The sequence below is a fragment of the Eubalaena glacialis genome, chromosome 4 (assembly GCF_028564815.1).
Source record: "Eubalaena glacialis isolate mEubGla1 chromosome 4, mEubGla1.1.hap2.+ XY, whole genome shotgun sequence".
Taxonomy (NCBI): Eukaryota; Metazoa; Chordata; class Mammalia; order Artiodactyla; family Balaenidae; genus Eubalaena; species Eubalaena glacialis.
In genome coordinates this window covers 114,005,091-114,033,015 of record NC_083719.1, presented here as the reverse complement: position 1 = coordinate 114,033,015, position 27,925 = coordinate 114,005,091, and the positions used below count along the sequence as shown (strand labels likewise).

Here is a 27,925-nt window from a genome sequence, read left to right as displayed (position 1 = left end):
CAAACATTACACAGATGAAACATAACTGAACTGATGATCCAAAAAAACCCAAGGGATATATACTAAAGAATATGTTATAGAGGATCATACATTATTAATGGTCTTTTCTGAAATATGTCCTACCCAGGAAATGAAAGGTAGATCTTCTAGAAGATAGTACTAAGCATTCAATTTTTCACGGGATATTCTCCCACCAGTCACAGGCCAGGAAGAGTCACTCTTCACCCAGCCTTATCACTTTCTGTTAATATTTAGTCAGCATTTCCAATAAAGTTAGCTTCATCAGAACAAAAGCTTTTACATAGGTCTTACATGTGAGCCAAACAGCCATCCATGGAATATTAGAATCTGACTCCCCCCGTTCTCATATTTGTTTTGTGTGTCTCATACCAAATTAAAGATATGAGAGATGCAGCATTCTAAGGCTAAATAGCTAGAAAATACTAATTCAAACTTGAGTATTCTTCAAAGAGAGCGTAGGGGCAATCCTAAGTATCAGAGGAAGAAGCATCCTAAGGGAGACCAAAGCCAAATGTTTTCCACAGGAATCCTCCTTCTGGCTGTTTTGATTTCACCTGGTAAGTCAAAATTACAATTTTAGAATCTTGGCTGACTTTTGAAAACTGATTTCAAGGATAGATTTTAAAGTCATTAACATCACAATCACAACAGAAACTTGTCTATTTGGTTATTAAAAATGGAACAGGAAGGATACACGGGGGAGAGGGGTGGTCCTCAATGATTTCCACCTGAATGTTCTGTTTCTTTCATGAGAGAAATAGAAAAGTCTTTCCATCTTAGTCTAGGACTTAATCGGAACAAAATTAGAAAATAAAAAGTTTGCATAAGAATCTGATTTATAAAACTCCTGATACAGAGACTAGTATGGATTAGGACAAGGGGAACTGCCAGAGCAGAAGAGAAAATGAATAAATTAATAAACTGTCTAATATATGTCTCAATTCTGAAGGATAGATATTAGTTGCCAAAGAGATTTGAAGCTTGGCTCCAAGGTATAAGACTTATGAAACCCACCTTTCAGAGGTATATTCAAGAATATGCTTAATGGCCATATTCTGTAGCTTCTCTTCATAACACATATATTAATGAAGAGCAAAATATCTTTAAATAAAATCAACAACCAAATTAGCAGATTCTTGCTTTTGCTTCTGTTTTTGTTAGTCTGTCCTGACGTAAAAGGACGAGTTTCTTAACGCATCTCTCTGTGAACGTTAACAATTGGAAATCCAGGAAATCTAATTCAAATGAACATTTATCAAGTGCCTACTCTATTAAAGAGAAGTTACACTAAAAACAAAGTTTGCACAAAATACACAAAGAGAGCCAGCACCCTCCTCCATGTTTTACTGCTTCATAATTTTTCAAATAATTGTTTTACTCCCTTCTCCACTTTCTCTTCTCACTCCACTCTAGGCTAAATTAGTTTGACGTGTTCTTATTTCTAAGAATCTCCTCTTCTCTGTTTGCAAATATGAGATTTCGTGTTAAATAAACTTAGCTAGTGCAGAGTTTGCTTCTGCTTTAATTCAAACATTTTCTTGGATTTGATTATCAAGACTAGCAATAAAGAACATTTCAAAGTTACTTTAGAATTTCTAGAATTATTTCTTTGAGCCATGCTGTTTATTTTGTTTAACCTGAACATAGTGGTCCCCATGCCAAGTCATGAGCAAAAAAAAATTGAAAAGCGCAATGTATACCATTGTTTAATGAATAATCTGAAACAAACTATAACGATAAAGGTAAATGCTTATAAAGAAACACACAAATACTCTACATGTCATAAAACAGACTTCTGTGACCAGGGGAAAAGCCCATTTTATAGCTGAATCAGGAGTTAAAGGAAGACCACCCCTTAAACTACAGAAAAATTAGAGAGAAAGTATAGTGAAAACAGAATTTTTCAATCTACTGGGAGACACAAGGATAGTAGAGATTGGGAATATGTGGTCAGGAAATGTGCTTCTCCTGTTTCTCCTTTTTAGCACTGGCTGGGCCATGGGCTACTATATGTGCTGGCAAGTCTTCCAATGAGATCAGGACATGTGACAGCCACGGCTGTGGCCAGTACACGGCTCAAAGGTAACGGGGTTTCACACATAACCATATCCTCTTTTGGCTCTTAACCTCTTTGCTTAGTGTCCTTGCCCGAAGTTTCTTCAAGTGCTCACCATCCTCTCCCTTCCGACAGCAGGAAAATTCAGATATAACCAGTTACATTACCATGTTTGGAGCAACTTCCAAGAACAGGGCGTCAACTCTGGGCTCTGAATTAGGAACAGAGCACTGAACAAGTGCAAGAGAGAGGAGAGCAGTGTTTTCTCTCAATGTTTTCACACATTGACTCATCTCACCTGGCTTTTCCAAGGTGAAAGCCAAACATTACTGTCCCATTTTACAGATGAGGAACTTGAACTGGGGCACCAAAGGGTTAAGGGACTTGCCAAACACAGTTGGAGGTGGTGAAGGCTGGACTAGAATTCAGGCTTTTGGATCCTCTTCCCATCAAACCATGGTGTTACTGACCCAGGCTCTGGGAGGTGAACACCAGAGGCTGGCCCTAAGCAGGTAATCTCTTCCAGACAGTGAGGGACACACTTGTGAACTTTCAACAGTGCACAGTACTACCTTGGGAGTGCCACTTTCTGATGAAATAGCCATGTGTCCAACTGTATCACTGATCTCCATCCTAATCACAGAACAACTCTCACTCACACAGATACTACTTACAAAGCAACCTCACATACCTGGAATAGGGCTAAGAGACAGGACACAGGGGAAAGTGGCCTCTGAATTGCCAAAATTAAGACTCAATTAGTTCATAGCCTAAACTTTATGCACTTGACTCATACAATAACTTACTGGCTCCTCACTTGGAATCTGCTCAATGTTGCTTTACACACAATGCTAACAATCCTAGTGAATCTGACTTTCAGGTAGACTATTAGAAGGGAGAAGAGGCTGGTGGAGAACTGGCATAGTGTCAACAGTGAGGACTGTTGGAGACAAGAAATCTCGCAACCTGGGATCATTCTGTGTTTGTGCTCCACACACTTTAATAAATGCAGGAGGTATCACTCACTATATTAAAACCGTACACAATAAATGATGTTTATAATGACTTATGGATCATTGGGAGAAAAGTAAGACTAGGGTAACATATAATTCTTTTATAATAGGTTCCCATAAAAAGTCATCTCTTTTCTAAGTGGTCTTGCAGGGGTCAAGACTCAGGTATCTATAAAATTTACTTACACGGATTGCCTCATTTCCCCAAAATGCCATATAATAATAATGGCTAACATTTTTAAAGGCTTCCTGTGTTTTACTATCTTAAATGTTTTAACCTTTATAACATGGTTATTACAACCTGCAGAGAAGGAGGTGAAAATTGGGTAAACAGAGTGACGAAACCTGGGACATTCCAACATGTTCCAGCAGCTTCAATTTTTGATACCCTGGTCTGGGAACAGTGGGCTAACACCATGTTCCTGGGCAATAAAATTCCCAGGGCAGTTCCTCAGTCTGTTCATTCTTATTTACATCCTGGAAATCATAGGCTTCACCGGGGTGTGGATGTCTTGTGCTCGGATGGATCTACTGTGTACGCACCTTTCACCGGAATGATTGTGGGCCAGGAGAAACCTTATAAAAACAAAAATGCCATCAATAATGGTGTTCGGATCTCTGGAAGAGGTAAGGGGTGGTGTATATACCTGTAGCATATACTGGAGATGTTTGATGCTTATTTATTTAATTCGTATTCTATACAAAGACATTTCATTCTTTCTTCAAAGTGACAAAACCTAGGACCTAAAGGACAAGGGTACCAAACTAAAACAGCCCATGCATTTTCAAAGATGTTCCACCACTTTCCCTGAAGTCATCTTCTTTATGCATACACTCCCCACCTAACTCTATAGTTGACTGAAGGGCTTTCTTCCTGAGGCCCATGTGGCTTTGCTTAACAATCTACAAGCAAAATCACTTTAGCATTACAGTATTATCTGTAATGAATAGACACTTTCATTCACCAAAATCCCACAATTCGAAAATGTTGGCATTTCTGCAAGAGTTGATGTGAACTATTTTCAAATGCTCTATGTTCTAGGTAAAGCTGGGTCTCCTGGTACTCCAGGTACTGGGCTTATTGTTTGGTTGTTTTAATTCTATTGACGTAGAACATACACACAGCAAAGTGCACAAAGCAAAAATGGCCAGCTCCATGAATTGTCACAAAGTGAGCACACCTGTGTAGCCTGTTGGTTACACCAGATCAAGAAAAAGAATAGCAGCAGCAGTCCAAAGACCCCTTGTGCTACCTTTTAGTCATAATTCCCAGCAAGGGTGATTACTATCCCACCACATATTAGCTTTGCCTGTTTCTGAAAATGATTTAAATAGAATTAAACAGCATGCAGTCTTTTGAGTGGGGCTTCTTTTACTCCACATAAGGTTTGTGAGATTCATTCATGTTTTTAAAAGTAGTTTAAGTCCCTTCATCCTTATTGATGTAGAGCATTCCATTGTATGCATATATCTTCACCTATTTAATCATTCTTCTCTAAACGGACATCTGGGCAGTATCCAGTTTTAGGCGATTATGAAAATGCTGCTATGAACTCTCTGTACATTTCTTTTCATGAACATAAACATGCATTCCTGTTGGGAGTGGATCTGGAGGACACTCCTCTCACTAAGGCTGTGAGAAACACTTTGTGAGGGAGCCCACATCCTTGAGGAGCTATCTGGTGGCTATCCTCTCTAGGCCTGAAATGACAAGAGGAACTACTGCCATTGAATGGAGTCCACTTAGCAGCCAAGGCTGGCATGGTTATCCAACAGGGAGCAGAGCTGAAGCAGTAATCAGATACATCAGAAGCAGAGACCTGTGGCATTGTCTAGTTAATCATGGTGACCTAGAACTGAAGACATGGGCAGCCTACTAAAGCCTTATTTGATTTGTATAAATGGAAACACTCTAGGTCTGATAAACAAAATTCTGACTTCAATCATGACAATAATGGGTCTCAAAACCTTCCTTCCAACACCATCAACCCATTCCCAGACTTGAGCCAGTTCACAGTCCCAGAGCCCCTTGAATGAAAGGGAGGCTGAGTCCTTCTGAGGAAGGGCCCTATTACAATGCCAAAAATTTATACTGTAACCCTTACTTCTAGCCATCCCCAAAAGGACCTGCAGCCTTTTAGCAGGATGATTGTATACTGGGGGAGAAGACACTCGCTCAAAACTGACAGTAATTTCTAAAGACCCAAAAAGCCACTGTGGTCCATCAATCAGACTAGGGGCTTCTCGGGTCAGGTGATCAACATAGTTTTTTCCTAGGGTCCATCTTACAGTTGACCTAGCGCATCCACATATCCACCCTATGGTAATTTCGCCGGTACCAGAATGCATAACTGGAATCAATATACTCAGCAATTGGCAGAACGCTGGAGGAGTGGAGTTGCTGGATTACTTGGTATACGTATCTGCAGTGCTAGCAGGTACTGCCACCCAGTTTCCCAACGTAGTGGTACCAATTCACAGCCCCAACAGGAGTGTATGAAAGTTCCAGTTGCTCCATACACAATACTTGGTGTTATCTAGCTACCTTTCTCATTTCAGCCATTCTGATGAGTATGTAATAGTATCTCACCTAAATTTAATTTGCACTTCCATGATGGCTAATGATATTGAGCCCCTTCTCATATTTATTGATAACATGGATATTGTCTTTCGCAAAGTGCCTATTCATGTATTTTGCCCTGGCTTTTTTGCCTTTTTCTTATTGGTATGTGGGAGCTTTTTGTGTCTTTTGGATATGAGTCCTTTGTCCAATATATGTATTATAAATATCTTCTCCCACTTTATGGGTTCCTTTTCACTTTTCTAATGTTTTTTAATAAACAAAAATTCTTATTTTTAATGCAGTCCAATTTAGTAATATTTTCCTTTACTGTTGACACGTTTTTATTATCCGTTTAAGACACATTTGCCCACCCTAGTCATAAAGGTATTGTCCCTATGTTTCTGTGTACAAGCTTTATTGCTTCATCATTCATACTCAGATTTATAATCCATCTGGAATTGGTTTTTGTGTAAGGAATCAGATAGGGATCAAAATTTCCCCCCCCATATCGACATCTGACTCAGTACCATTAACTTGCCAAGACCATTTTTTCCTTACCGCACTGCAGTATCTCTTGTCATAGATCAGGGTCTGAATATACATAGGTCTGTTTATGGTCTTTCTATTGTGTTTCACTGGCCAGTTTGTCAATCTTCCACAAATACTGCACTGTCTTAATTACCATAGCTTTAAAATACATCTGATATAAATAGTATAAATCTTCCAACTTTGATCTTCTTTCAGATTGTCTTGGCAATTCTTGGGTTATTTGCATTACCAAATAAATTACAGAATCAGTTTGTCGATCTCCACCAAAAATCTTGCTGGGACTTTGGGTTTGCATTCATCATACAGGATCAAACCGAGAAGAACTGACATCTTAAAAGTAATGAAAGTCATCCAATCAATGAACTTGTTAAATTTTCCATTTATTTAGGTCTTCTTACACTGTTGTATTAGTAGCTTAATTAGAGTTGTATTAGTATCAATGTAGAGGTCTTGCACATATTTTTGTTTAATATATGTACATAAAATGCACCTTATTAATTTTCCATAGATCTTCTACAGCAGTACTGTCCAACAGAAGTATAATAAAAGCCACATATGCAATCTTTTCAGTAATCACATTAAGTAAAAAGAAACAGTGAAATTAATTTTAACAACACATTTAACTTAATACTTCCAAATTATTATTTCAAAATGCAATTAATATAAAAATTAGTAATATTTTACTTTTTGGGGAGTACTGTCTTCAAAATCCAGTGTGTATCTTATACTTAAAGCACATCTAATTCAGATTAGCTATTTCAAGCACTGACTAGCCACATGTGGGTAGCAGCTACTGTGTTGGACAGGACAATTCTATAGCCTTACTTTTGTTTTCTGTCCACTTGACCTGTTTTCACTGATGCAAGTGTGTTGAAGTCTTCTGTCACTACTGGGTTTCTATCTATTTATCCTTGTACCTCCTGTATTCTCTCCTTTATATAGATGGTTTCTGTGTTATTTAGTGCATGGATAATCATATCTTCATTGGATTTAGCATTATACATTGTCCTCCTTTGTCTTGTTTCAATGCTTTTTGGCCTGAATTTCACTCTCTGGTAACAGGATCATAATCCTTGCTTTCCTTTTTCCTTCCATTTACATGGCAAATCTTTTCCAGTCCTGAATTTTTAGCTTTTCAATTACTGTTTTATTGTATACAGCATAGAATTGCATTTTGCTTTCCAAGCCAATAGGAAAATCTTTTTCCTATATGAATTAACATTTATAGATACAACTCATATATTTGGTCCAAACACTGTCATTATTTTATGTTGTAATTATGGTAATATAATGGTATTATCTATTTCTCTATTTGATGGGTCTTGTTTTAAATTTTTCTTTTGATATTTAAAAAGATTTGTATTCTTGTGCCTGTCATTTCCATTTTTCTTTGTCTTTAAAGTCTAATAGTTTTATTGGAATCTGTCTTGGAGTTGACATTGTTCTGGGTCAATTTTCTCAGTTACCTGCTGTTTTTCTGCTGTTCTTCAATGCCTTTTAAAACACTCATTTGAGTCTATTCTTCCTTAGGCACCTTGTAATTTTAATCTTCATTTCTGATATGATTTTGTCATTTTCTTCTACTCCCTCATTGAGTTTAATCAACCATCCTTTCTTTTTGTATTTTTTTATTCATTTGTTTGTTTTTTTTTTTTACAATTTCTGATTAAAGGTTACTAAAACCTAGATAATGAATAATTTTACTACTTCTTTTCTTTTAGGTTTCTGTATTAAAATGTTCTACATTAAGCCAATTAAATATAAAGGTTCTATCAAGAAGGGAGAAAAACTGGGCACTCTATTGCCCTTGCAGAAAGTTTATCCTGGCATACAATCTCACGTACACATTGAAAACTGTGACTTGAGAGATCCTACTGTGTACCTATAAATGGAAGACAAATAACCACATCTTCTAAAGAGAGAGCCATCTTCTTAAAACCTGGGTGCATATTCTGCTTTTCAAGAAACCTGTGTTCAAATAGAAACATGATGAATGCAAGAAAGAAAAAAGCATGTTGATTTCAACTCATTGCCACTTTGATGTTTTGAGGGTCAATTAATCCCTCAGGTCTGATCTGTAATCTATGGGATCTGGGGTGTGTTTTTTCTTAAAGATTTCTCAGTCCTGAATACATAAGATAAATAAACATATGAATTCAAACTGGTCCCGATGGCATCTTTGACACTTCTAAAACTAGCTTTCTGCTTAAAAATAAGAAAAAGCCTGAAGTGTTTTTAGGGTACAAGAATAGAGTGTTGTACAATGCTAGACACATAAACCTGATAAATATTAGGTGAATAAACTGGAGGCTTCTTTTGAGTTAAAGTAGTAAAGAATTTCAGCAATAGCCTTAGGTTTGTCAAAGTGCTTGGAGGGTGAGGGGTTTACACAGATAAGACAGAGTTTGCTGGTCTTTATATCCACACATTCCCACGCTCTACCTAAGCAGTTGATCTTCCAGGTAATGAATGACAGCAGTCCAAGGTAATATGGAATATTCTAGATTTCAGACAGATTGCATTACAGGGAGTACTAGAAAGAGAAGGAGGTCTATCTTAACCTGAAGTATCTCATGGAACCAAGTCAGTCAACCTCATCTAGCCATACGCCTATCATAGCTACTGATTCTTACACATCATTGTATATCCTTATTATTCTTTCCTGGTTATGCTGACAACAGGTACAAAGGAGAAATAAAACCACATGAATGTTCAAAGGACCAGAAATAATATGGCTCTGTAGACTTTAGGCAGTCAGTAAGAAATGAGTACGGTGAATTCATCATTCTGGAAACTTTCTTCATGAATTTTTGCTTAAACTCTTTGGAATATAGAAAACTCCAGTAGAATGACTTCATTCCTAGTGTAGATATGCTATAGGAAATGCAGTCAATTGAACTTTTTTACTGGAGAGAAGTGGCTGCATTTGTATACTAGGACATACGTATAAGAATGTTCATGAATCACTATTTGTCATAGCAAAACCTGGAACAACTCAAACGCTCATCAATAGGAAGATGGACAAATTGTGGTTTAGTTATAGATGGAATATTATACCGCAGTGAACCTCAGCTAAACATAACAAAATAGATGAATCATAGCAATATAATTCTGAGTAAAAAAAAAAAAAAAAGCCCAAAGGATCACATATAGCATGATACTCTTTTTATAAAGTCAAAACAATTAAAGCCAAAACGTCATTTTTAGGAACATATATACATATGCAATAAAAATATATAAAAAGGAAATCAAGCAAATAATGAACACTAGTTATCTCAGGACTGGATAGGGAATGACCACACAGAAAAATTTAAGTTACTATCAATGCTGTAGTTTTATGGTTGGGAGGTGATTTCATGAGTATTTATTATTATGAAGATGTTATGGAAGCAACAGGACTTACAGGTGGGTGTCCAGGAAGAAGAAAGAGTCAGTGATGGCTCTCAGACAGTTTAGGGTCTATACAACACAATTAGTACTTTCTCATATCCAGTTAGATACTATTCTCTACTGTGTCATAACATCTTATACAAGGCTAGCAAATTAAGACTTTAATTTTTGGTTAAAAAGAAAACTATAACACCAGCACTGTCTGGTTTGATCATCTACCTTACTCGTCTCCTTAGTGCCAAATAACTTTAGATTGTTTCCAAAGATTACATTTGTTTTCAATGGACAAAGTCTGTGTTCCCATTGAGATCACAAAAAAGGAAATAGCATACAGATTTCAAAGGCAATTTTAAAAGGACCTCTAAAATGTTTGAACAATGAAATATATGCTTAGCCTTCTAAATAATCAACCTTCTGAAGTGACTGTTTTAAAAACCAGACTCATTACCTGGAACGGAGAGCTTCTCCAAGGTAGAGCAAGAACACTGCCTTCTGCCTAGCTTTCCACAAGCACTCTCATATCTGTTGAATGGAAATGCAAACTTTAGACTAAAGGACTTCTTTCCTAGGAATCACTAGAATACAGCGCCCTCTGGTGCATTATATCAGAGGTTTTTTTGTTTGTTTTTTGTTTTAATTTCCTTTTCCTTTAGGTTTGAGTGTTAAAGTGTTCAGTTTAAAGTATTGTAAAGGTTCAAATGACAGAGAAGTAATAGCCCTGAGTAACTTAATTTTCTTTACTGAAGGTGATTATAGTATATACTTAAAATTTTGGTGTCAGATATTAGGTTAAATGACTATAAAATCCATTTTTATTTAGAAAATGTTTTGAGTTTTCTGAAAGAAAGTAATTTAATGAAAGAACAAGGTAAGTGGTCAATTTAAGAGGCCAAGGCTAGAGAGGGAAGAATTATTACATCCTTGTGACAACATTTATCACACTTAGCGCATATTAACAATACATATAACTTTAAAATCTGCCTATCTCCCCAATATTTAGTAAAATACAAATGAGGCAAGCAAGGCTTATAAGGAAGGAAAAAAACAAAGAGAATCCTATTTTTGTGTCTCTTCAACATAACCTACAATAGAACCTTTTCTCCCATTCTCTCCATTTACAATTTGCCCACAAAATTATCCTAACTTTTCCAGAACCCTCTAACACATGCAAAAAAAAACATTTTAAAGAACAAGTTTGCTTATAGAACTAAAATATTTTTCAAAGGCTAACGCTTGAAATCCATCTAATATTGAACTCACTCATTTATCTAGAAACCTCTATTCTTAGGTAAGCAGTACTTTTCATGGACTTCCAAAGTAATGGCGACATTTTCATTCTATGGAGCAACAAAAATACTCTATTTCCTCATCTTGTTTTTGGCTATCCTAAAATCTTTGCTCTTCAATTTATCAAAAGTAAGCCAGATCAACCAGGGTCATTTAACTGAGCTGATCAATTTTACTCTGAGTTTTGTTCTAAGAGTCACTATAGCGCTTAGCTAACTAGGTTTGAATACTGGGCCACCAAAGACCACTATTTAGAGCAGCAACTGCTCATTCAATGCACAAGAGGCCACTGGTACTCATTCTCCCTCTATGCTAGTGGGCTCACCTCCCTTCTCTAGCCCCTCTCTGTTTTGCTTCATTATCCTCTAGTGCAAACACCACTGGCATTCTATCACCTCACCATTCAGGTATATACACTTAAAGTAACACCAGGTGAGACTGGAGGTTCATCTCTGCAGTGTTTCCACCACTACTCTGATCTCCAATCAGACTGACCTCTCCATCTCACGCCGTTTCCTTTCTGGTTGTTTGTCCTGTGGTTCTAATCAGACTTTAAGCTCCCTATAATATGCTGCTTCTGCACTCTCCTGAAATCTCAAAGTATAAATTACATGATCTGCAATAGTAATAACTATCTTTAAGAAATGGGTTTTATTTTTGAACCAGAAATATCGGTCCCACAAGCATTTATTGAGTGTGTTCTGAGACTTTCAAACACAAAGGTGAATGAAATGCCTGTTCTCAGAGTCACAGTAACAAAGACCGTGGTACAGTGGTGAGAGTGTATGCACAAAGACAGTCTCTAAATAAAGGGATATGAACTGTGCTACTTTTTAAAATCACCATTTAGAAATAACAATATGTTTTAATTCCTTAATAGATGAGAATATTTAAAATTTTTTTCCTATAAAAATATTCAAAACTGGAAAATAATGAACGTATTTCAATTTTTTTTTAGTTTAATTGATTTCTTAGAAATTTAAGGTATTGGGGAGAGGACTTAGAGGAACAAGTCTGAAAAAGAAAGTACTTATATAAAACTTACTGAATGCCTACTATGTGCTAAACACTATGCTAGATGCTGGGGATACAACAGTGAGTAAAACCCAACCTTGATCTTGCAACGATGGAGCTTACAGCACAATGGTTGAAGCAGATAATAATCATACAAGTGAAGAGCAAATTACAATAGTGATAAGCACCACAAAAGGAAATCACAGAACACTGAGACTCACGGAGGCTTCCCTGAGGAAATGACATCTAAAGGAAAGATGGAGCAAAGAGAGTAACTGAAGTAGAAAGAATATGCACAAATGCACTCTGACTAGAGGGTTCATGGCAGTCTTAAGGAACTGGAAGAGAATGGGAGCAGAAGGGCAAAGGGCACTTGGTAGGAGAAAACAAGGTCAAAGAAGCAGGGAGAAGCCAGACCTTGTAGGGTCTTGTGGGTCATTTTAAGGATATATGTTCATCTTAAAGGCAACAAATACACAGCCGTTAAAGAGTTTTAGCTGTGTTACTAATTAAATTCTAAGATCACTTCTGCAAAGGATCTGGCATAGTTTCAGATACACAGTAAATATATTCAGTAAATGCTGATTCCCTCCCAAGCACACTCTGAAAAATTTACCTTTTCATCTCAGTAGTGTATTTAATCAATTAGCAATCACAGTATCTTTAGAAAATGAATTAGCATTATTTAATTTTAATCTAATGCCCATTTTCTCCCAAGTTAATATAATAAAGTAGAATTCAAAGTGCACTGAAAATTAGACGTTATTTATTGAATCATAATATGATCTTATATAGTGCTAAAATGGAGTACAATTAAGCCAGCCTCTGTATCTATATTTTGATCGTACTCTTAATTTTTAATACTAAATATTTTATAAAATATATCAATACCAAGATGAAACAAAAATGATTAACAATATAAAGTTGTAAATGACATAATTTAAGGGATCCAAAGCTCAATGTTATAAATTTATTTAGCAAGCCAAAATATACCTTCAAGGAAGGCTGAGGAACTTATCTAGAAACCAACTGTTTCTATCAACTATCTAATACACAATACAGTGTCTGTGCCCTATATACGGTTTCTGTCTTTTCAAATTTCTCTTATTTTCTCAAATGTTTCTGCTGTAATCCATTAAGACAGTTTGCAAACAATAAAATATTTTACCTAAGACATTTCAGCAATGCATCTTAAAATTTACACTTGCAGAGATAGAAAGAAGCTAATCTTATAGATTAAAAAAAAAAAGTTAAGAATCTTTGGTAATTACCAGAGAGGCATGACATCAGGGAACCATACTCTTCCCAGGTATTTGGAGACTTCAGCATGAATTTCATCGAGGCTATAATCATCATCAGGGATCAAAACTTCCTCCATGATAGAGAGCTGGGTTAGCCTTCTCCCACATAGTCTTACAAACTCAATGAATGCACTGCAGCTAACTTCACATTCACTGAGGCCCAAGGCTGTTAAGTTTTTACAGTGTTCAGCAATACAAATAAGTTCATTATCAAGAGTCTGAAGACCATTAGCACATACTACTAACTCTATTAGTCGTGGACAGTTAAGACCTATCCGTCCTAGAATTGCTTTGCTTATGGAACGACCAAAATAAAGGTGAGTAACAGGGGTTTCTTCTTTGAAGAACGTCTCCAATTCCTCTTCATATAAAAAGAAGTACATAACAACATTAACTCCAGGGGAGTGTTTAATGAGTACATCCCAACTTTGTTTTTTAATAGAAAGAAATTTGATTTGTCCAGGATTTTCACTCACAACATCTATTCGAAGATGCTCAAGGTTAACATGGGTCTCACTTGAAAGTGCCAGGAGAAGTTCATCACTTAGCATGTAATAATTTAATGCCAGTTCTCTAAGACCTTGACAATGGTCAGCTACACAAAGGATTCCTGCAGGAAATGGGGAAAAATCCTTAAACACAAAGAATATGGATACTAATATAACATTTTGTGAATTTAAATTTGATATTAGTTATTCATTATTTGCTAAAATAGACGTAATGATTTCTGAGGAGATGGATGCCAAGATATATATCATTATACATGTAATAAAAAATATCCATAACTAAGATACTCCTAGGAGAAGCAATTTAAACTATACATAGCTTATACATTAAGAGGTCTTCTGAAAAAAGATTAATGAATTATGTCTCATAAGCATGTAGTTTTCAATAGGAAATTGCATTATTACTACTACTATAATAAAAAACATCATGCAAGCTTAAAAAATATAACCTACCATCAGATGAAACATGAGGACAGCTACTCATTTTGAGGCGTCTTAGAGTATCACTATTATTGGCCACAAGAATCTTCAAAGAAGGATCATCCATTGGTGTGTCTTCAATTTTGATTGATGATAATGATTTTGAGTTGACAAAAACAACTGTAAGTGCTGACACAAAATGAGACTAGCATGGCAATAAGAAAAAAATTACAAAAACATTATTTAAACATCTACAGCTTCAATTAAGTAATTCATTAAAACTACTTATATCAACATGCTTACACTAACATAATAAAAGCAATCAACATATTACTATTTTTCATAGTGCCATTAGCCAGTAGAAGACATTTCTATAACAAAGTATAGTTTTATACTTTTACCATTAATAAATGGAATGGTGAGAAAGGAAGAAATTTCAAAGATTTCATAAACACATCTTCCAATTATTTTCAATCTTAAGGATTTGTTTTTCAATATTAAAAGGATATAATCATATTTATTTCCTAGAATAGAGGTTGGCAAGTTATGGTCCACTAGCCAAAATCAGTCCACAGCTTGTTACTGTATGACTCATGAGTTAAGTGTGGTTTTCACATTTTCAAATGGTTGAAAGAAAATTTTTAAGGAGTAATATTTTGTGATATGTGAAAATTATATGAATCTCTTTCAGTGTCCATAATTAAAGTCTGACTGTAATACAGCCATGCTGCCTCATTTATGTAATGCTACGTCTGCTTTCACACTACAGTGCTAGAGGTGAGCAGAACGGTATGACCCACAAAACCTAAAATTGTGCTTTCAGGACCTATTTAACCCCTTAGCCTAAAAGAAATAGAAATCTTATCTTTTTATTCACTCCTGTATTTCCAGCAACTGAAATAGTATCTGGCACACAGTAAGAGGTCAATATTTATTGTTGATGAATAAATGAATAAATGATGTCATATTCTTCCAAACTTTTTTCTAGCAAATTATCTAAACAAAGATACAGTTTGAAAACTTGTTCTGTTTTGGAGATTGACAAACTAAAGCTTATTTACAGTTTGAGTTCAAAATGGATGGAATTTCACAAGTTTTCAGATCCAGTATTTTTTGACACAGAAAGTCTGGAAACGAAATCCATGCATGATCACTTTCCTTTTTCAAAATCAACTTGGATTCTATCAAAGGCTCTATTGTCCCTATCAGAATGACCAAACTGGTTATACATCTTAATTCATTTATAAGAAAACATTGGTTTATACTAATTGTAAACTGATTTACACAAATTTTTAAATGGTGGACAGCTAAACCTCTTTACTAAATTTTATGGTGCCAAAAATTATTAGAGGAATAGAAATAGATCACTCATTTTCCTTAAGAAATATAAGGTTTATTTTCCTTTTAATCAACTCTCACCCAACTCTTTTAGTACTGAAGGACACATTTAAGCATTAGAGTACATATTTCATTACAGTAACAATATATTAGTTTAGTACTTCTTATGCCTAGCAAAATGCTGTATCTTTACATTACTTTCCCTCAGTTTACAAATGAAAAAACTGAGGCTCAGAGAGATCCACAACTTTGCCAGAAGCCACAGAGCTCATTTTGCTGTGGAGGCGGAGCTTGAAATGAAGCCTGCTATATCGCTGGTGCTCCACTCTGGTGACTGCATCAGCTAACCCAGAAGCTAGCCCTGGAAGCTGATGTGCAACATGAGAGACAGCTCAGAATCTAAGAATTTCAGGTTGATCTGATTCCCTAGCTCATAAACAAGGAAATAACTATTTAGAAGTAGTAAGTTTTCATCTGGTTACTTAAATTACTTGAATCCCCAAAAGACCCATTCTTTTCAGGCTAGCAGAAATGCTTGCTAGAAGAGAGTCATGACCCAGTTAACGAGAAAGGAGATGCTACTATTCCTCTGTCCTCTTCCACAGGAAGGTTTCCATTAGCCAGTTTTACTGACAACCATAGTTTAGTGCTTATTACATATCAGGCACTATTCTAATTCTGGGTTTATAATGGTAAATAAGCAAAATAGAATCCCTGCCTTCAACGAGTTGATGTTTTCTGTCTGAGGAGAAGAGAGTAAACATGTTAAATAAGGTGATTTCAAGCCCTGATGAAGGATATAAAGAAAATAAAATACTGTAATACAATAATGAGTAACTAGAGGAGGGGGTGTTGTTTTAGCATAAGTAGTCAAGGAGGGCCTCCCTGAGGAAATGGCCTTCAAGTTGAAGACTGAATGAAGAGAAGACAGTCATCAGTTTCTGTAGCAGAGACTGCTGGTTGCTTCCTAGGAATCATCCATCCTTTCTTTTTTGGTAATCTGGTTCCAATTTTTAGCTGGGCACATTGCCACCCAGCTAAAAGACTGTCCTAGCCTCCCAGAAATGTGGTGTGGCCACAGAGCTAAGCTGGCTGACAGACAGAAGCACCATTAGGTACTTATGGCTAGTCCTGTGGTACTTACAGCTTGAAAAAGGAGAGGGCACACCCTTCTCCCCCCATTTCTTCCCTCCAGCTGTCTAGAACAAGGACATGATGGCTGGAACTGAGAAAGCCATCTTGGGCAATGAAAATGAAGAAAACACCTTGGAGAGAATGGAGTGCCTAAAAGGGGCGTGGGTTCCAAACAACTTCATACCAGCTATGGACTGTGGCACCTATGGATTTCTTTAGTGTAAGAGAAATAAACCTCAGTCATGTTTTCAAGCCACTGCTGTTTTAGAATTTCTACTGTAAGGATACAATCATCATCCTAATCAGTATAGGACATTTAGTTAAACATTATATTGTTCCCCCTCCAATGGAGAGACTGCAGAATTACAGGAAAGACACCCACTATTGGCCCTACACACCCTACATTCAAAGTAACTAAGTAAACTGGCACTTGAAAATTCTAAGTATAACATCCAACTTTTATATTAATGACATCTACTGTGAAACAATTACTAAAATTACAGAATATATCTAAAGAATGAAACCATGCATCAGCTATTTCATCAAAAATAAGTGCTAGTCAAATCAACAGAAAATGGCTTTAAACAATTATTTGAGTGCAAGTAGGGTTATGGTCTGTTTTTAGGAATAGAATTATTTTTGACTAGTTCGACAATATTTAAGAATTTTAGTAGATCTCACAAAAATGTCTAGCATCTTTACCTTTGACACATTCATAAAACTTGGCTTGGCCGTTGAAATCAAGCCCAAAGTCTGGATAGAACAATTTACCAGCTGAGAAAGTATATCACAGGCAGCTTCTGCTGATTCAGTACTACTGTCAACCTACAAAGACAATTTAAAATCTTAATTTCCTGAATATAACTTATCAGAAAGTTATTGGCAATGTAATTATTTAACAGAATTCAATTGCAAAACCGTACTTATCCCTTCAAGCTATAAAATAAATTAGAACTTTTCTCTATACACACTATCTCAGATAAAAAATGAAAAATAGAAATGATGACAAATGAATTTTCTAAGCACTTTAAACTTTCAAATCTTATTTACACTTTCAAATTATATTTATACTTTCAAATACAATTACCTGAATTTTAATAATGGCATCTACATGAAGGAAACTGAAGTTTAAATTATTCAATTATAGCTCAAGTGCTACACCTAAATCTATGCAAGTAACAACAGATAAATAGGAAATAGTTTGGGATTAAAATTCGGCAAAATTTACTGATTGCTTCAATATAATGATCTAGTTATACACAAATGTTAACAAAACCCAAGTCATTGTTTTTATTTAATGTTTATTTTTCTTACCTTAAAGCTGACATACTGGAGATGGGCAGCATGCTTTTTAATGATCTGCTGAATGAGATCAGGATGAGTGGAGTTAAAATATGAAGTAGCTGACTTGTTCAGTTTAAACTCAAACTTTCTCCAAAGGTCAGGAATATGAAAAACTTCATTCCATCTCCTACATACAGAAGATGCCCGGGCCCGATCCATTAAAGGAAGATACTGAAAAATGCGTAACACTACATAGTGAGGCAAACTCCCCCAGTCCAGAAGGACAGTGTATGTATGAGTCTGGTTGAGAGAAGAGTAGAACCCAAGTTTAGGCTGTTTCACTGCTGGTGAAGACTGGACAACTTTATTCACAACAGATAAATTGTTCCTCTTCATTCTGTAAACATTAAACAATGTTAAGTGGTCATTTTCCCCACATTTCCATCATATATTTTGCTTTAATTGTATGGAATAACAACATTAGAAAATGAGAAACAGTTTAAGACAATTTTGACAAGAATCTTCCACATTCATGCGTTGATAGGTACTACTATGTGCTAGGGATACAGAGATAAATAGGAGGGGACCTGCTCTCAAAGAGCTATGGTGAAACGGCAAAATACAGTGATAAATGCCATCACTGAAATTGGGACAAGTTGCAATGGAACATTAAGGGAACGGCATGCATTTGAGTCTGTATGTGGGGGCGGGGGGGTTGGGGAAGCTTCCAGGAGGAAAGGTCCAAGGAAGCAGTGTATGTGCCAGGTTTATTCCTCGTCAATTATTGTATTCTCACTATCACACTGCAATTGTGCTAAGAACTCCCAGGGGGTCTGGGAGACGGTAAAACATAATTAAAAGCATAGATCTGGGTAAGTCCCAGTTCTGCCATTTACTAACCATGGGATCTTGTCTGAGCAAGTTAACTTAAGCCTCAGTTTCCTCATCTGAAAAGCAGGGAGAACTGCAGTACCAATCTCATAAGGTTATTGAGAGGATTAAAGTACCTTAAGTGCCAGGACACAATAAGCGCTCAATATATGCTGCAGTCATTGTTGTTATATTAAATTGTCCAGTGAATCTTCCTGAATAAATTCCATGACATTACTTAAGTTGGAGCACAATTCTAACAAAAAGTCAAATGACCTGTGACAATGTTCAGATGACACCCAGGACACATGAGCTGCAGAGAAGTGGGATATAGCAGGGACAGAAGCTGTGTGACCAGCATACTGGGTCCTTACCAGCCAATGTAAAATAGCAAAGGAATGAGCATTCTTTCCCAACGAAAAGAAATGATGACTCTCCAGGTATTAGTCAGCTTGAGACACAACTAAGTTCCAACAAATTTCAGGTCTAGATATACCCAAGTATATAATCCTGTACATATATTTTACATAAGAATCTAAAGTATTTTAAGTATACAATTATTTAAAAGGTAAAATAATGATAAGAGTAGTTCTGAACTTATGTTGACTATTTAACCCTCTCTTCACCCCTGAATGTTAGGAATGTGTATGTGGAAGACTTGGTGTCATAATTGAAACCTACCTTCAAATCTAATGAAATATCTATTTAATATGTAAATATCTCTGTCTTGTGAGTCACTCTGTCTGATGTGAAACATTTCTTAACCACAACATAGAGTTGGATCCCAGAAGCAGGAATGACCTATAAAGTCACTGAACAAAATGAAAGGTCATCTTTAGGGTTTGGAGAAAAAAAGGAAAAAAAATGTATCTCAAGCATCAGGCAAAAGAGCTACTACACACTTTAATCTGACTAAACCAGTTATGTGCATAACTGAGCAATACAATGTAGAATACATGAAACTGCTGACATCAATAATTCAAAGCATATACTATTTTAAAGGGCTAATTCCCTAAAATGAAATACGATGGCCCAGAGAAGGTAAAGGAAAGGACGCTAGATTCTCAACTCTGATATGGAGCACATTTATTGACATTTGGCTTGTAACTGTTTTATTTGGTAGCCTACAGAATGGAGAGTTAAAATTTTACTAAGGAATTACAAAAAAGTTATCCTGAACATAATCCGTCATTAAAAAAGCAGTGAAGCCAAAAATAAAACAAAGACTTCATCCAAATGTCCAGTTAGAAAACTGCCTTGCCGTTCTAAATAAAGGGATTGTGCTATACATTAAATCTGTATTAACATGGATTAAACGTTAAATCTGTTTATTAAAATCATTAAACTGCCAATTCACTGACAGAATCACCATAAATAACTTAAGGATATTAGGTACCAATAATTCTATTAAAAATAACATCTTAGCTTTCTTTTTCCTCATGTACATTAATTTTCAGAATATAAAACCCATCCACAAATCATAAATTTCATATAAAATAGTTTGATAGCAATGAGCATCAGGAAAATATTAGAACTCAAGACAAGTTGATCTTTGTTAGCTTGGAATTCCAGCCTAAGCATATACAATCACTTTTCAAAACTGATATTTCTTTTTCAAACTACCAACTGTCTTACCTAAAGAAGGCTTCCAAGTTAGAGTTCCCTCTGAACAAGCGAAATGAAGTTAACTGCTGCCATGGGGTGCTCACCAACATCCATTTGATTTCACTTCCTAGCTTGGCAAAACACCACAAAAACACATTTATCAGAATATATAAGTAAAAACCCAATAGTTTTTATGCTTAGGATATTTATATATCATTGTATATGTTGAAAGTTTTTGTCAGGAAATTACTGATTCCCAAACTATTTTCTACTCAGAGGAAAACCTGTCCATTAAAAACAAAACGAAAAAAAAACACATTAGCCTGATTAATGGAAATACTGCAACACTTGCCAGGAATTACATGTGAAGTTCTGCTCAAATAGAAGGCTGTGTGTGGATCAAACAGTCAAAGGAGGGCTCTGAAAATTCACATTTTAATAAACACATATGGAGAGGTATTACAAAACATTTACGGTAGCCCATGATTACATTTGTTCATAGGCTGTGTAAATCTTTCAGTTCCAATTTTTAGCAGCACATAACGTCACTACAGTTAAAATAATTAAGCAGACAGAACTTTTATTTTTTATCATTCCCATATGAATGTAGTTTGACTAGTCTGCTGTTAACATAAGCTTCTGTGGTTTTTATTTTTTCACTTATATTGAGACATATAATTGATTCGTTCATAATCGACTGATTCATATTCTCTTTGAGGTTTGATCAATTTTAGGCACAGTGACTTATCAGAATTAGGAGCAGTCTATGGACATGGAAGAAAATAATAACAGGTCTACACCAGGATAAAACTCACTGCCTGGACATCATGAATAAGTATCATAAGTAAAAATAAATAAATGCATTGTGCTAATTTTTGTAAGCCTAACTCAGTTACACACAGGAGGTGGAGCAGGAAACCTATCAATCCACTAAAAACTTCTCTTAAATCTCTAATGCCTACCAGCTGCCAGCTCTCAACTTCTCTCTGAAGCCTACTCCTAAAATAGAACTTTGGAGGACAGACAGGGAGAATGAATTAGAGGTCAATATCCACAATTTGATTTCCCCACTGCCAAGTGTTGTTCTACTATCATCCAAAACACTATTTTCCAGATAATGGCAAGGTCATCTCTCTCTCCTTTACATTCCACTCCAGAGGTAGGCAGAAAGGAGCCACCAGGTACAGTTTCAGAGGAACACCACAAATGAGAGAAAGAAAAGTCAAGTGACTTATATTTCCCTAATCAGATGACACACAATTTTATTTACTGCAGAAACTTCTCTACTGAGTTATCAATATGGCTAATTCTGTGTGTGCAGCCCATTCTTTATGCTAGAGAACACTGAAGAGATCTGGTAAAGGTATATAAATACGGAATCACTACCGAAGACCCATAAGAAGGTGGTACCAAAGTACCTAACTCAGATCAGTTCACTGGAGTCTTCAAGATCAGATGAATTACTTCCCTGGTGGCTGAAGGAATTTGACTGCTGCTTTAGAGTCACTATCTGAAATTGTGAGGGCTGGTGGAAGACAAAACCAGAATTCAGAATCCCGTTGGGTGGTAAGCCACAATTTGGAAAAGGGAGAGATGAGCAAGCCTGACATTGATCACAATTCTAGAGTATAAAGCAGGTTTGTTAGCGCTTGGGAAAGAATGCAATGATGACTCTAAGTCCACTTGGTGGCTTCACTCTCCACCATAACCCAATTTCCTTTTTTTGATACGTTTATTAATTTGGTAGATAAGGTGACCCTGTGAACCGGAGCCTCTAAAAGTATCTAAGAAATCTCCCACAGTATTCTTGAGGGAAAGATAATCAAAGACAGGTTAGACGAAAAACTAAACATCCAAAGCCATATCTTCTGCACCATCACCAGATTCTTCCAGATTGGTGAAATGAATAAACAGAAGGTACTTTTAAAAGTTTCAAGTTTTTAATAGTCTAACAGTAGAAATATTGTGTAATACTACAGATAAAGAATAAAAATTCAAAACTATCTAAAAGGTTAGACAAATTTGTTGGAAGCATTAAGATGAAGATGAACAGAAATAATGAGCAAATGCCCTTTATTTAAGCTACTTTTCTAAGGTGGTACACTGAGAAATCAGGTTGCTGCCACCACAGGCACATGGCCTCTGCTAAGAGACCCTGAAATCCCAGTCACCAGTGCAATGACCAGGGAGGTGTGGCCTGGCAGGAGAGCAGAAGATTTATTCCAAAATATAGCTTTGAAACACACAGCATTCTAATAGAAGCAAATTGTGCAGAGGGGCAAAATCCTCCCACTAAACATATCCCAAACAGAGGACAAAACAATTTTTTAGGGATGTTTTCAAAAATATTTATGTTCTTTGCAGCCCACATGACCTCTAAGTTCCCTTCTAAATCTAAAACCTACAATTTCTTAAAATATGAAAGTCAAATTACAATATCATCAAGGTTTCAACAAGAGAAAAATAATTAGTATTTATGTCAAATAAATCTTTCCTAAAGCAGTAATTGCCAACTTTTTGGTGTTATATTTTTTCACTGATTTAGCAATTTTCTATACACTCTCAATAGTCTCTGTGTATTAAGATATATTTATTTTTCAGGAAAACTTTTAATTTTAAAATAGGTATGTTTGCTTTTAAATGACTCATGAAAACTGAAGTTTTCAAAATACATGTGGATTCAAAACACCTTTTGAGATGCAAGGAGAGGGTTAAACAGAACTTGAACTGAGCTATCTGTTAAAAATCCTTGAAAGGGGGGCCCAGCTGTTCCCCTCTCTTAACCCTCCCCACCTCTCCTCCCAACTCTGGAAGAGAAAAAGGAGGGAGGACAGGAAGCCCAGGCGCTCTACGGCGAAGCCTTCTGACGTGGGGAAAGCCCCCATCTTAGTGCTGGGTACACCGAGGGAGCCAACAATTAATACAAAGAGTTCAGGAAGGCATTTTGCAACATTTTTCTGAGGTAATAATCATAATTTTTCAACTTTGGGGAAAATTTCTGGGCACAGGTGCTAAAAACAAAACCAGTACACCTAAAAGAGTATAGATTCTTCCAACTCACAGGAAAGGCTTGAGTCTACTTTTCTCCCAGACAAGCCTTTGTAAATTTAAACTCTTAACACGATCCTCCTGTAAAGGAAAACCCTTCGAGTAGTCGTGCAAAAGCAACCGCGTGTATCAGTAATCACTTAACATTCTCATCAACTACATGGATTGGAAACATGTAATGCGCGTTTAAGAGAGAGAGCGGTTAAGACGAATGCAATCCTTTCAGAGCTTACCCTCCAAAGATGAACAAAATGATTGAATTCGGGAAACCTGGGTCCCGAGCTGGGCCCTGCAGAAAAACCACCACGGGAAGAAACTAACCACCTGTGGCTGTAAAACCAGACGGAAGACCCGACCTCAAGGCAAGTCAAATGCGGGGGTGGAGGCTGGCAAGGCGGCCTGGCCTGGGGTCGGATGGGGCCGTTAGCCAGGGCCCCCCCTCCCTCTCCCCGCCTCCGGCGGCCCCCGGTGGCAGCGCCCCGGCTGCGGAGGCCAGGTCACACCTCCTCGTTCCCAGAGAAAGCGCGCTGGGCGGGGCGCCTCCCGGTCCCCAGACCACAACCCGCCCGAGTCAGGACCCGCGTTCCGGCCCGCGGCTTTCTCAAAGCCAGCGGAGGCGCAATCCCCGCAGACAACCGCGCCCCCCAGAAGGAAAGGCTACCTTGCAACACAGAACCGCGTGTGTTTCCGCGCGCGCCCCGGTGTTCGTGGGCCGGGCTGCGGCGGCGGTACCAGCCCGCCCCGTCCCAGCTCGAAGCCGCTACACTTCAGCGGGCTGCGCTGGGCCCGGAGCGAAGACCCCTGAGCCCGCGGGCGTCCCCCAGAGCCTTCCCCGGGCGTTCACGCATGCGCGCAGCTCCACTTTTCGCGGGAGGCCGGTGCGCGCCAGCTCACACCTGCGCAGAAGTCCGCGGGGCACTTCCTTAGTTGGTTAGTGGGAAGTTTCTGCCCGCCGCCTTCACCGAAATCACTGTGGCCACCTGCGCCCTGAAACTGACGACCAGCCTCTCCGAATGGGAGTGAATTTGCAGTTGCAGTTTCTAGAACTTAACCTCCCTGGAAAGTGCGCCCTTTATTAGTATACAAATAATTGAAACTTAAAATATCAAAAGTGTTAACAGCTCAGTGTTAAATATGTATATATCACTTCCTTGTCCTGCTCCACATCTCGTTCCCTGGGGATAACCACTGTTCATTGTGTAAATTACTAGACCTACGGTACATACCCAAAAGTATCCAGTGAGAGGCAAGGATTTTATTACTCTCATTTATTAGTTTGAAAAAAATCTGAGATCAAATTGTATATAATGTTCTGGAACTTCTTTTGCGTACTACACCATGGACATAGTTCTCTATCAACACATATAGATGCCCCTCATACTTCTTTTTTTTTTTACAAACATCTTTATTGAGGTATCACTGACAAGATAAACTGCACATGCTTAAAACGTACAATTTGATAAGTTTGGACACCTTGAAACCATTGCTGCAGTGAAGGTAATGAACAAACGAATTTCTCCCGAAAGTTTCCTTATGCCCTTCTGTAATCCCTCTTTCAACCCCTCCCCCATCTGCTTTATGACACTATAGATTAGTTAGCATTTTCTAGAATTTTTTGTAAATTGAATCAGAGTGTGTACTCTTTTTTGTCTGGTTATTTGCACTCAGCATAATTGTTTTGAGATTCATCCATGTTGTTGCATGTATCATAGTTCTTTTCTTTTTATTGCTATGTAGTATTCCATTTTATGGATATAACACAGTTTGTTTATACATTCACCTGATGATGGATATTTGGGTTGTTTTTGGTTTTTGGTTATTATAAATAAAGCTAGTATGAACATTACACACTTTTGTATGGACATATGCTTTCATTTCTCTTGGGTGAACACCTAGTATGGAAGAGCTGCATTGTATAATAGGTGTATGTTTAGCTTCTAAAAAAGACTGCCCATGTCTTTTCCAATGAGGCTGTTTTATATTCCCACCAGAAACGTATTACAGTTCCATTTCCTCCACATTCTCACCCACACTTTTTAATCTAATACATGTCTAGAGGTATCACAATGCAGTTTTAACTTACATTTCCCTAGTGAATAATGCTGTTGAGCACTTTTTCATGTGCTTATTTGCCATCTGTACAACTTCCTTGGTGATGTGTCTGTTAAAGTCTTTTGCCTAATTTTAATTGGGTTGTCTGTTTTCTCACTGAGTTTGGAGAATTCTTCATATATTCTGCATACAAATTCCCTCTCAGATATATGACTTATAACCATTTTTTTCCAGTCTGTGACTTGCCTTTCTACACTCCTTCAAAAGGGCAGAAATATTCATTTTGTTGAGGTTCAGTTTATCAATTTGATCTTCTGAGGATCATGATGTCAAATCTAAGAAATCTTTGCCCAAGCCAAGTTCACAAAGATTTTCTCCTATATGGTTTATAATTTTAGATTTTACATGTAAATGTATGATTCATTTGAGTTAACTTTTGTATATGAATCAAAGTTCACTTTTTTTGTATATGTATATCCAATTATTTCATTACTAGCTTTTGAAGAGACTGTTTTTCTCCACTGAATTGCCTCTGCATCTTTGTGGAAAATCAGTTATCCATGTATGTGTGGGTCTATTTTTAGACCCTCTATTCTGTTTAATTGATATATTTGCCCATCTTTATGCCAATATCACACTGTCTTGATTTCTGTAACTTTATAATAATTATTAAAATCAGGTAGTTTTAGCCCTACAACTTGTTCTCTTTCAAGACTGTCTTGGCTATTCTATATTCTTTGCATTTCCATTTGCATTTTAGACTCAGCTTGTCAATATCTACAGAAAATCTTGCTGGGATCTTGCCAGAGATAACCATGAATTTAGAAATCAATTGGGGGAGAATTGATATCTTAAAAACATTGGGTCTTCAAATTGATGAACACAATATACCACTCCACTTATTTAACTCTTCTTTAATTTCTCCCAGCAATGCTTGAGTTTTCATACAGGTCTTGCACACATTTTTTTCCAGAGATATCCCTAGGTATTTTATAGTTTTTAAAATGCTGTTGTAAATAGTATTTCTTTTTATATTTTAAATTTCTAATTATTTGTTGCCAATATATAGAAATATAATTGATTTGTGTACATTGATCTTATATCTTGCAATCACTTTTTAGTTCTAGAAGCTTCCATTGGAATCTAGTACATTCCACTGGATTTTCTACATAGACAATCATGTTGTCTGTGAATAAAGACAGTTTTACTTCTTCCTTTCCAAAATACATGCTTTTAATTTCTTTCCCTTGCCTGATTGCTCTTTACCTACAGTACAGTGTTGAAGATTACTGGTGAGAGCAGACACCCTTGGCTTGTTCTTAAGCTTAGGGGGAAAGCATTCAATCTTTAATCAGTAAGTATGTTGTTACCTATAGGCTTTTGATAGACGCCCTTCATCGGGTTGAGGAAGCTCCCTTCCATTCTTACTTTGCTGAGAGCTTCCTTCTTCTTTTTTTAATGAATAGGGGATGTTCAATTTTGTCAAATGCTTTTTACGTATCTATTGAGATGGTCTTACGGTTTTCTTTTTTAGTTTGTTAAAATGGTGAATTACATTATTCCTTTTTAAATGTTAAACCAATCTTGCATTCCTGGGATAAACTTGACTTGGTCATAATTTATTATCTTTTTAATCTATTTTTAAATTCAATTTGCTAAAATTTTGTTTAGAATTTCTGCATCTATGTTCATAGGGGATATTGACTTGTAATTTTCTTTGCTTATAGTGTTCTTCTCAGATTTTGATAACAAGTAATGCTGGCCTCATAGAACAAGTTGGGAAGTACTTCCTCCTCTTCAATATTCTAGAAGAGTTTGTATAAAAATGGATTATTTATTCTTAAATATTTGGTAGAACTTACCAATGAAACCATCTGGGCCTGGAGTTTATTTTGTGGGAAGGTTTTTATCTACAAATTCAATTACTTTAGTAGACATAGAGCTACTCATGTTATCTATTTCTTCTTGAGTGAGCTTTGGAAGTTTGCATTTTTTAAGAAATTTGTCTGTTTCATCTAAGTTGTTAAATTGACTGGCATAATATTGTTCATAATATTCTTATTATCCTTTTAATGTCTGTACTATCTGTAATGATGTCACTTCTCTCATTCCTGATATTGGTAATTTGTCTCTACACTCTTTTTTTACTGGTTCAGTCAGGCTAAAGTATTAACAATTTTATTGTTTTTCTCCAAGAACCAGCGTTTGGCTTCACTGATTTTCTGAATTGTTTTCTCTGTTTTGTATTTCATTGATTTCTATTCTGATCGTTATTTCCTTTGTTTACTTTGAGTTTAATTTGATATACTTTTTCTAGTTTCTCAAGGTGGAAGTGGAGTTCATTAATTTTGAACTTTCCTTCTATTCTAATATAGGCATTTAGTGTTATAACTATCCCCCTAAGTACTGCTTTAGTGGCATATCACAAATACCTAAGTTCAGGGAGTCCACTAAACTCAGCTTGGGTTCCCCCT

At 36.6% G+C, this 27,925-nt stretch overlaps 2 protein-coding genes across 4 annotated transcripts; one reads left to right on the top strand and one right to left on the bottom strand.

Annotated features, from left to right (window-relative positions):
* Positions 1-524: 524 nt before the first annotated feature.
* On the top strand, positions 525-8,090 carry LECT2 (leukocyte cell derived chemotaxin 2). 2 transcript variants are annotated; one of them, XM_061188210.1, is made up of 4 exons: positions 525-578; positions 2,007-2,102; positions 3,571-3,717; positions 7,924-8,090. In XM_061188210.1, exons 1-4 carry the CDS (start codon positions 533-535, stop codon positions 8,088-8,090), a joined length of 456 nt encoding a protein of 151 aa, XP_061044193.1. In that variant the 5' UTR covers positions 525-532. The 2 variants fall into 2 exon arrangements, with proteins under 2 accessions (XP_061044193.1, XP_061044194.1); XM_061188211.1 differs by having other exon boundaries at positions 2,007-2,103; positions 3,581-3,717.
* On the bottom strand, positions 7,917-24,225 carry LOC133089972 (F-box/LRR-repeat protein 21). Of its 2 annotated transcripts, XM_061188209.1 has the most exons (7): positions 24,061-24,225; positions 20,382-20,478; positions 17,907-18,273; positions 17,295-17,417; positions 14,154-14,325; positions 10,041-10,114; positions 7,917-8,170 (listed from the first exon to the last, which is right to left on the bottom strand). In XM_061188209.1, the coding sequence occupies exons 2-6, from the start codon at positions 20,459-20,461 to the stop codon at positions 10,089-10,091; spliced, it is 768 nt and encodes a 255-aa protein (XP_061044192.1). In that variant the 5' UTR covers positions 20,462-20,478; positions 24,061-24,225; the 3' UTR covers positions 7,917-8,170; positions 10,041-10,088. The 2 variants fall into 2 exon arrangements, with proteins under 2 accessions (XP_061044192.1, XP_061044190.1); XM_061188207.1 differs by lacking the exons at positions 7,917-8,170; positions 10,041-10,114 and adding an exon at positions 13,100-13,804.
* Positions 24,226-27,925: the final 3,700 nt, after the last annotated feature.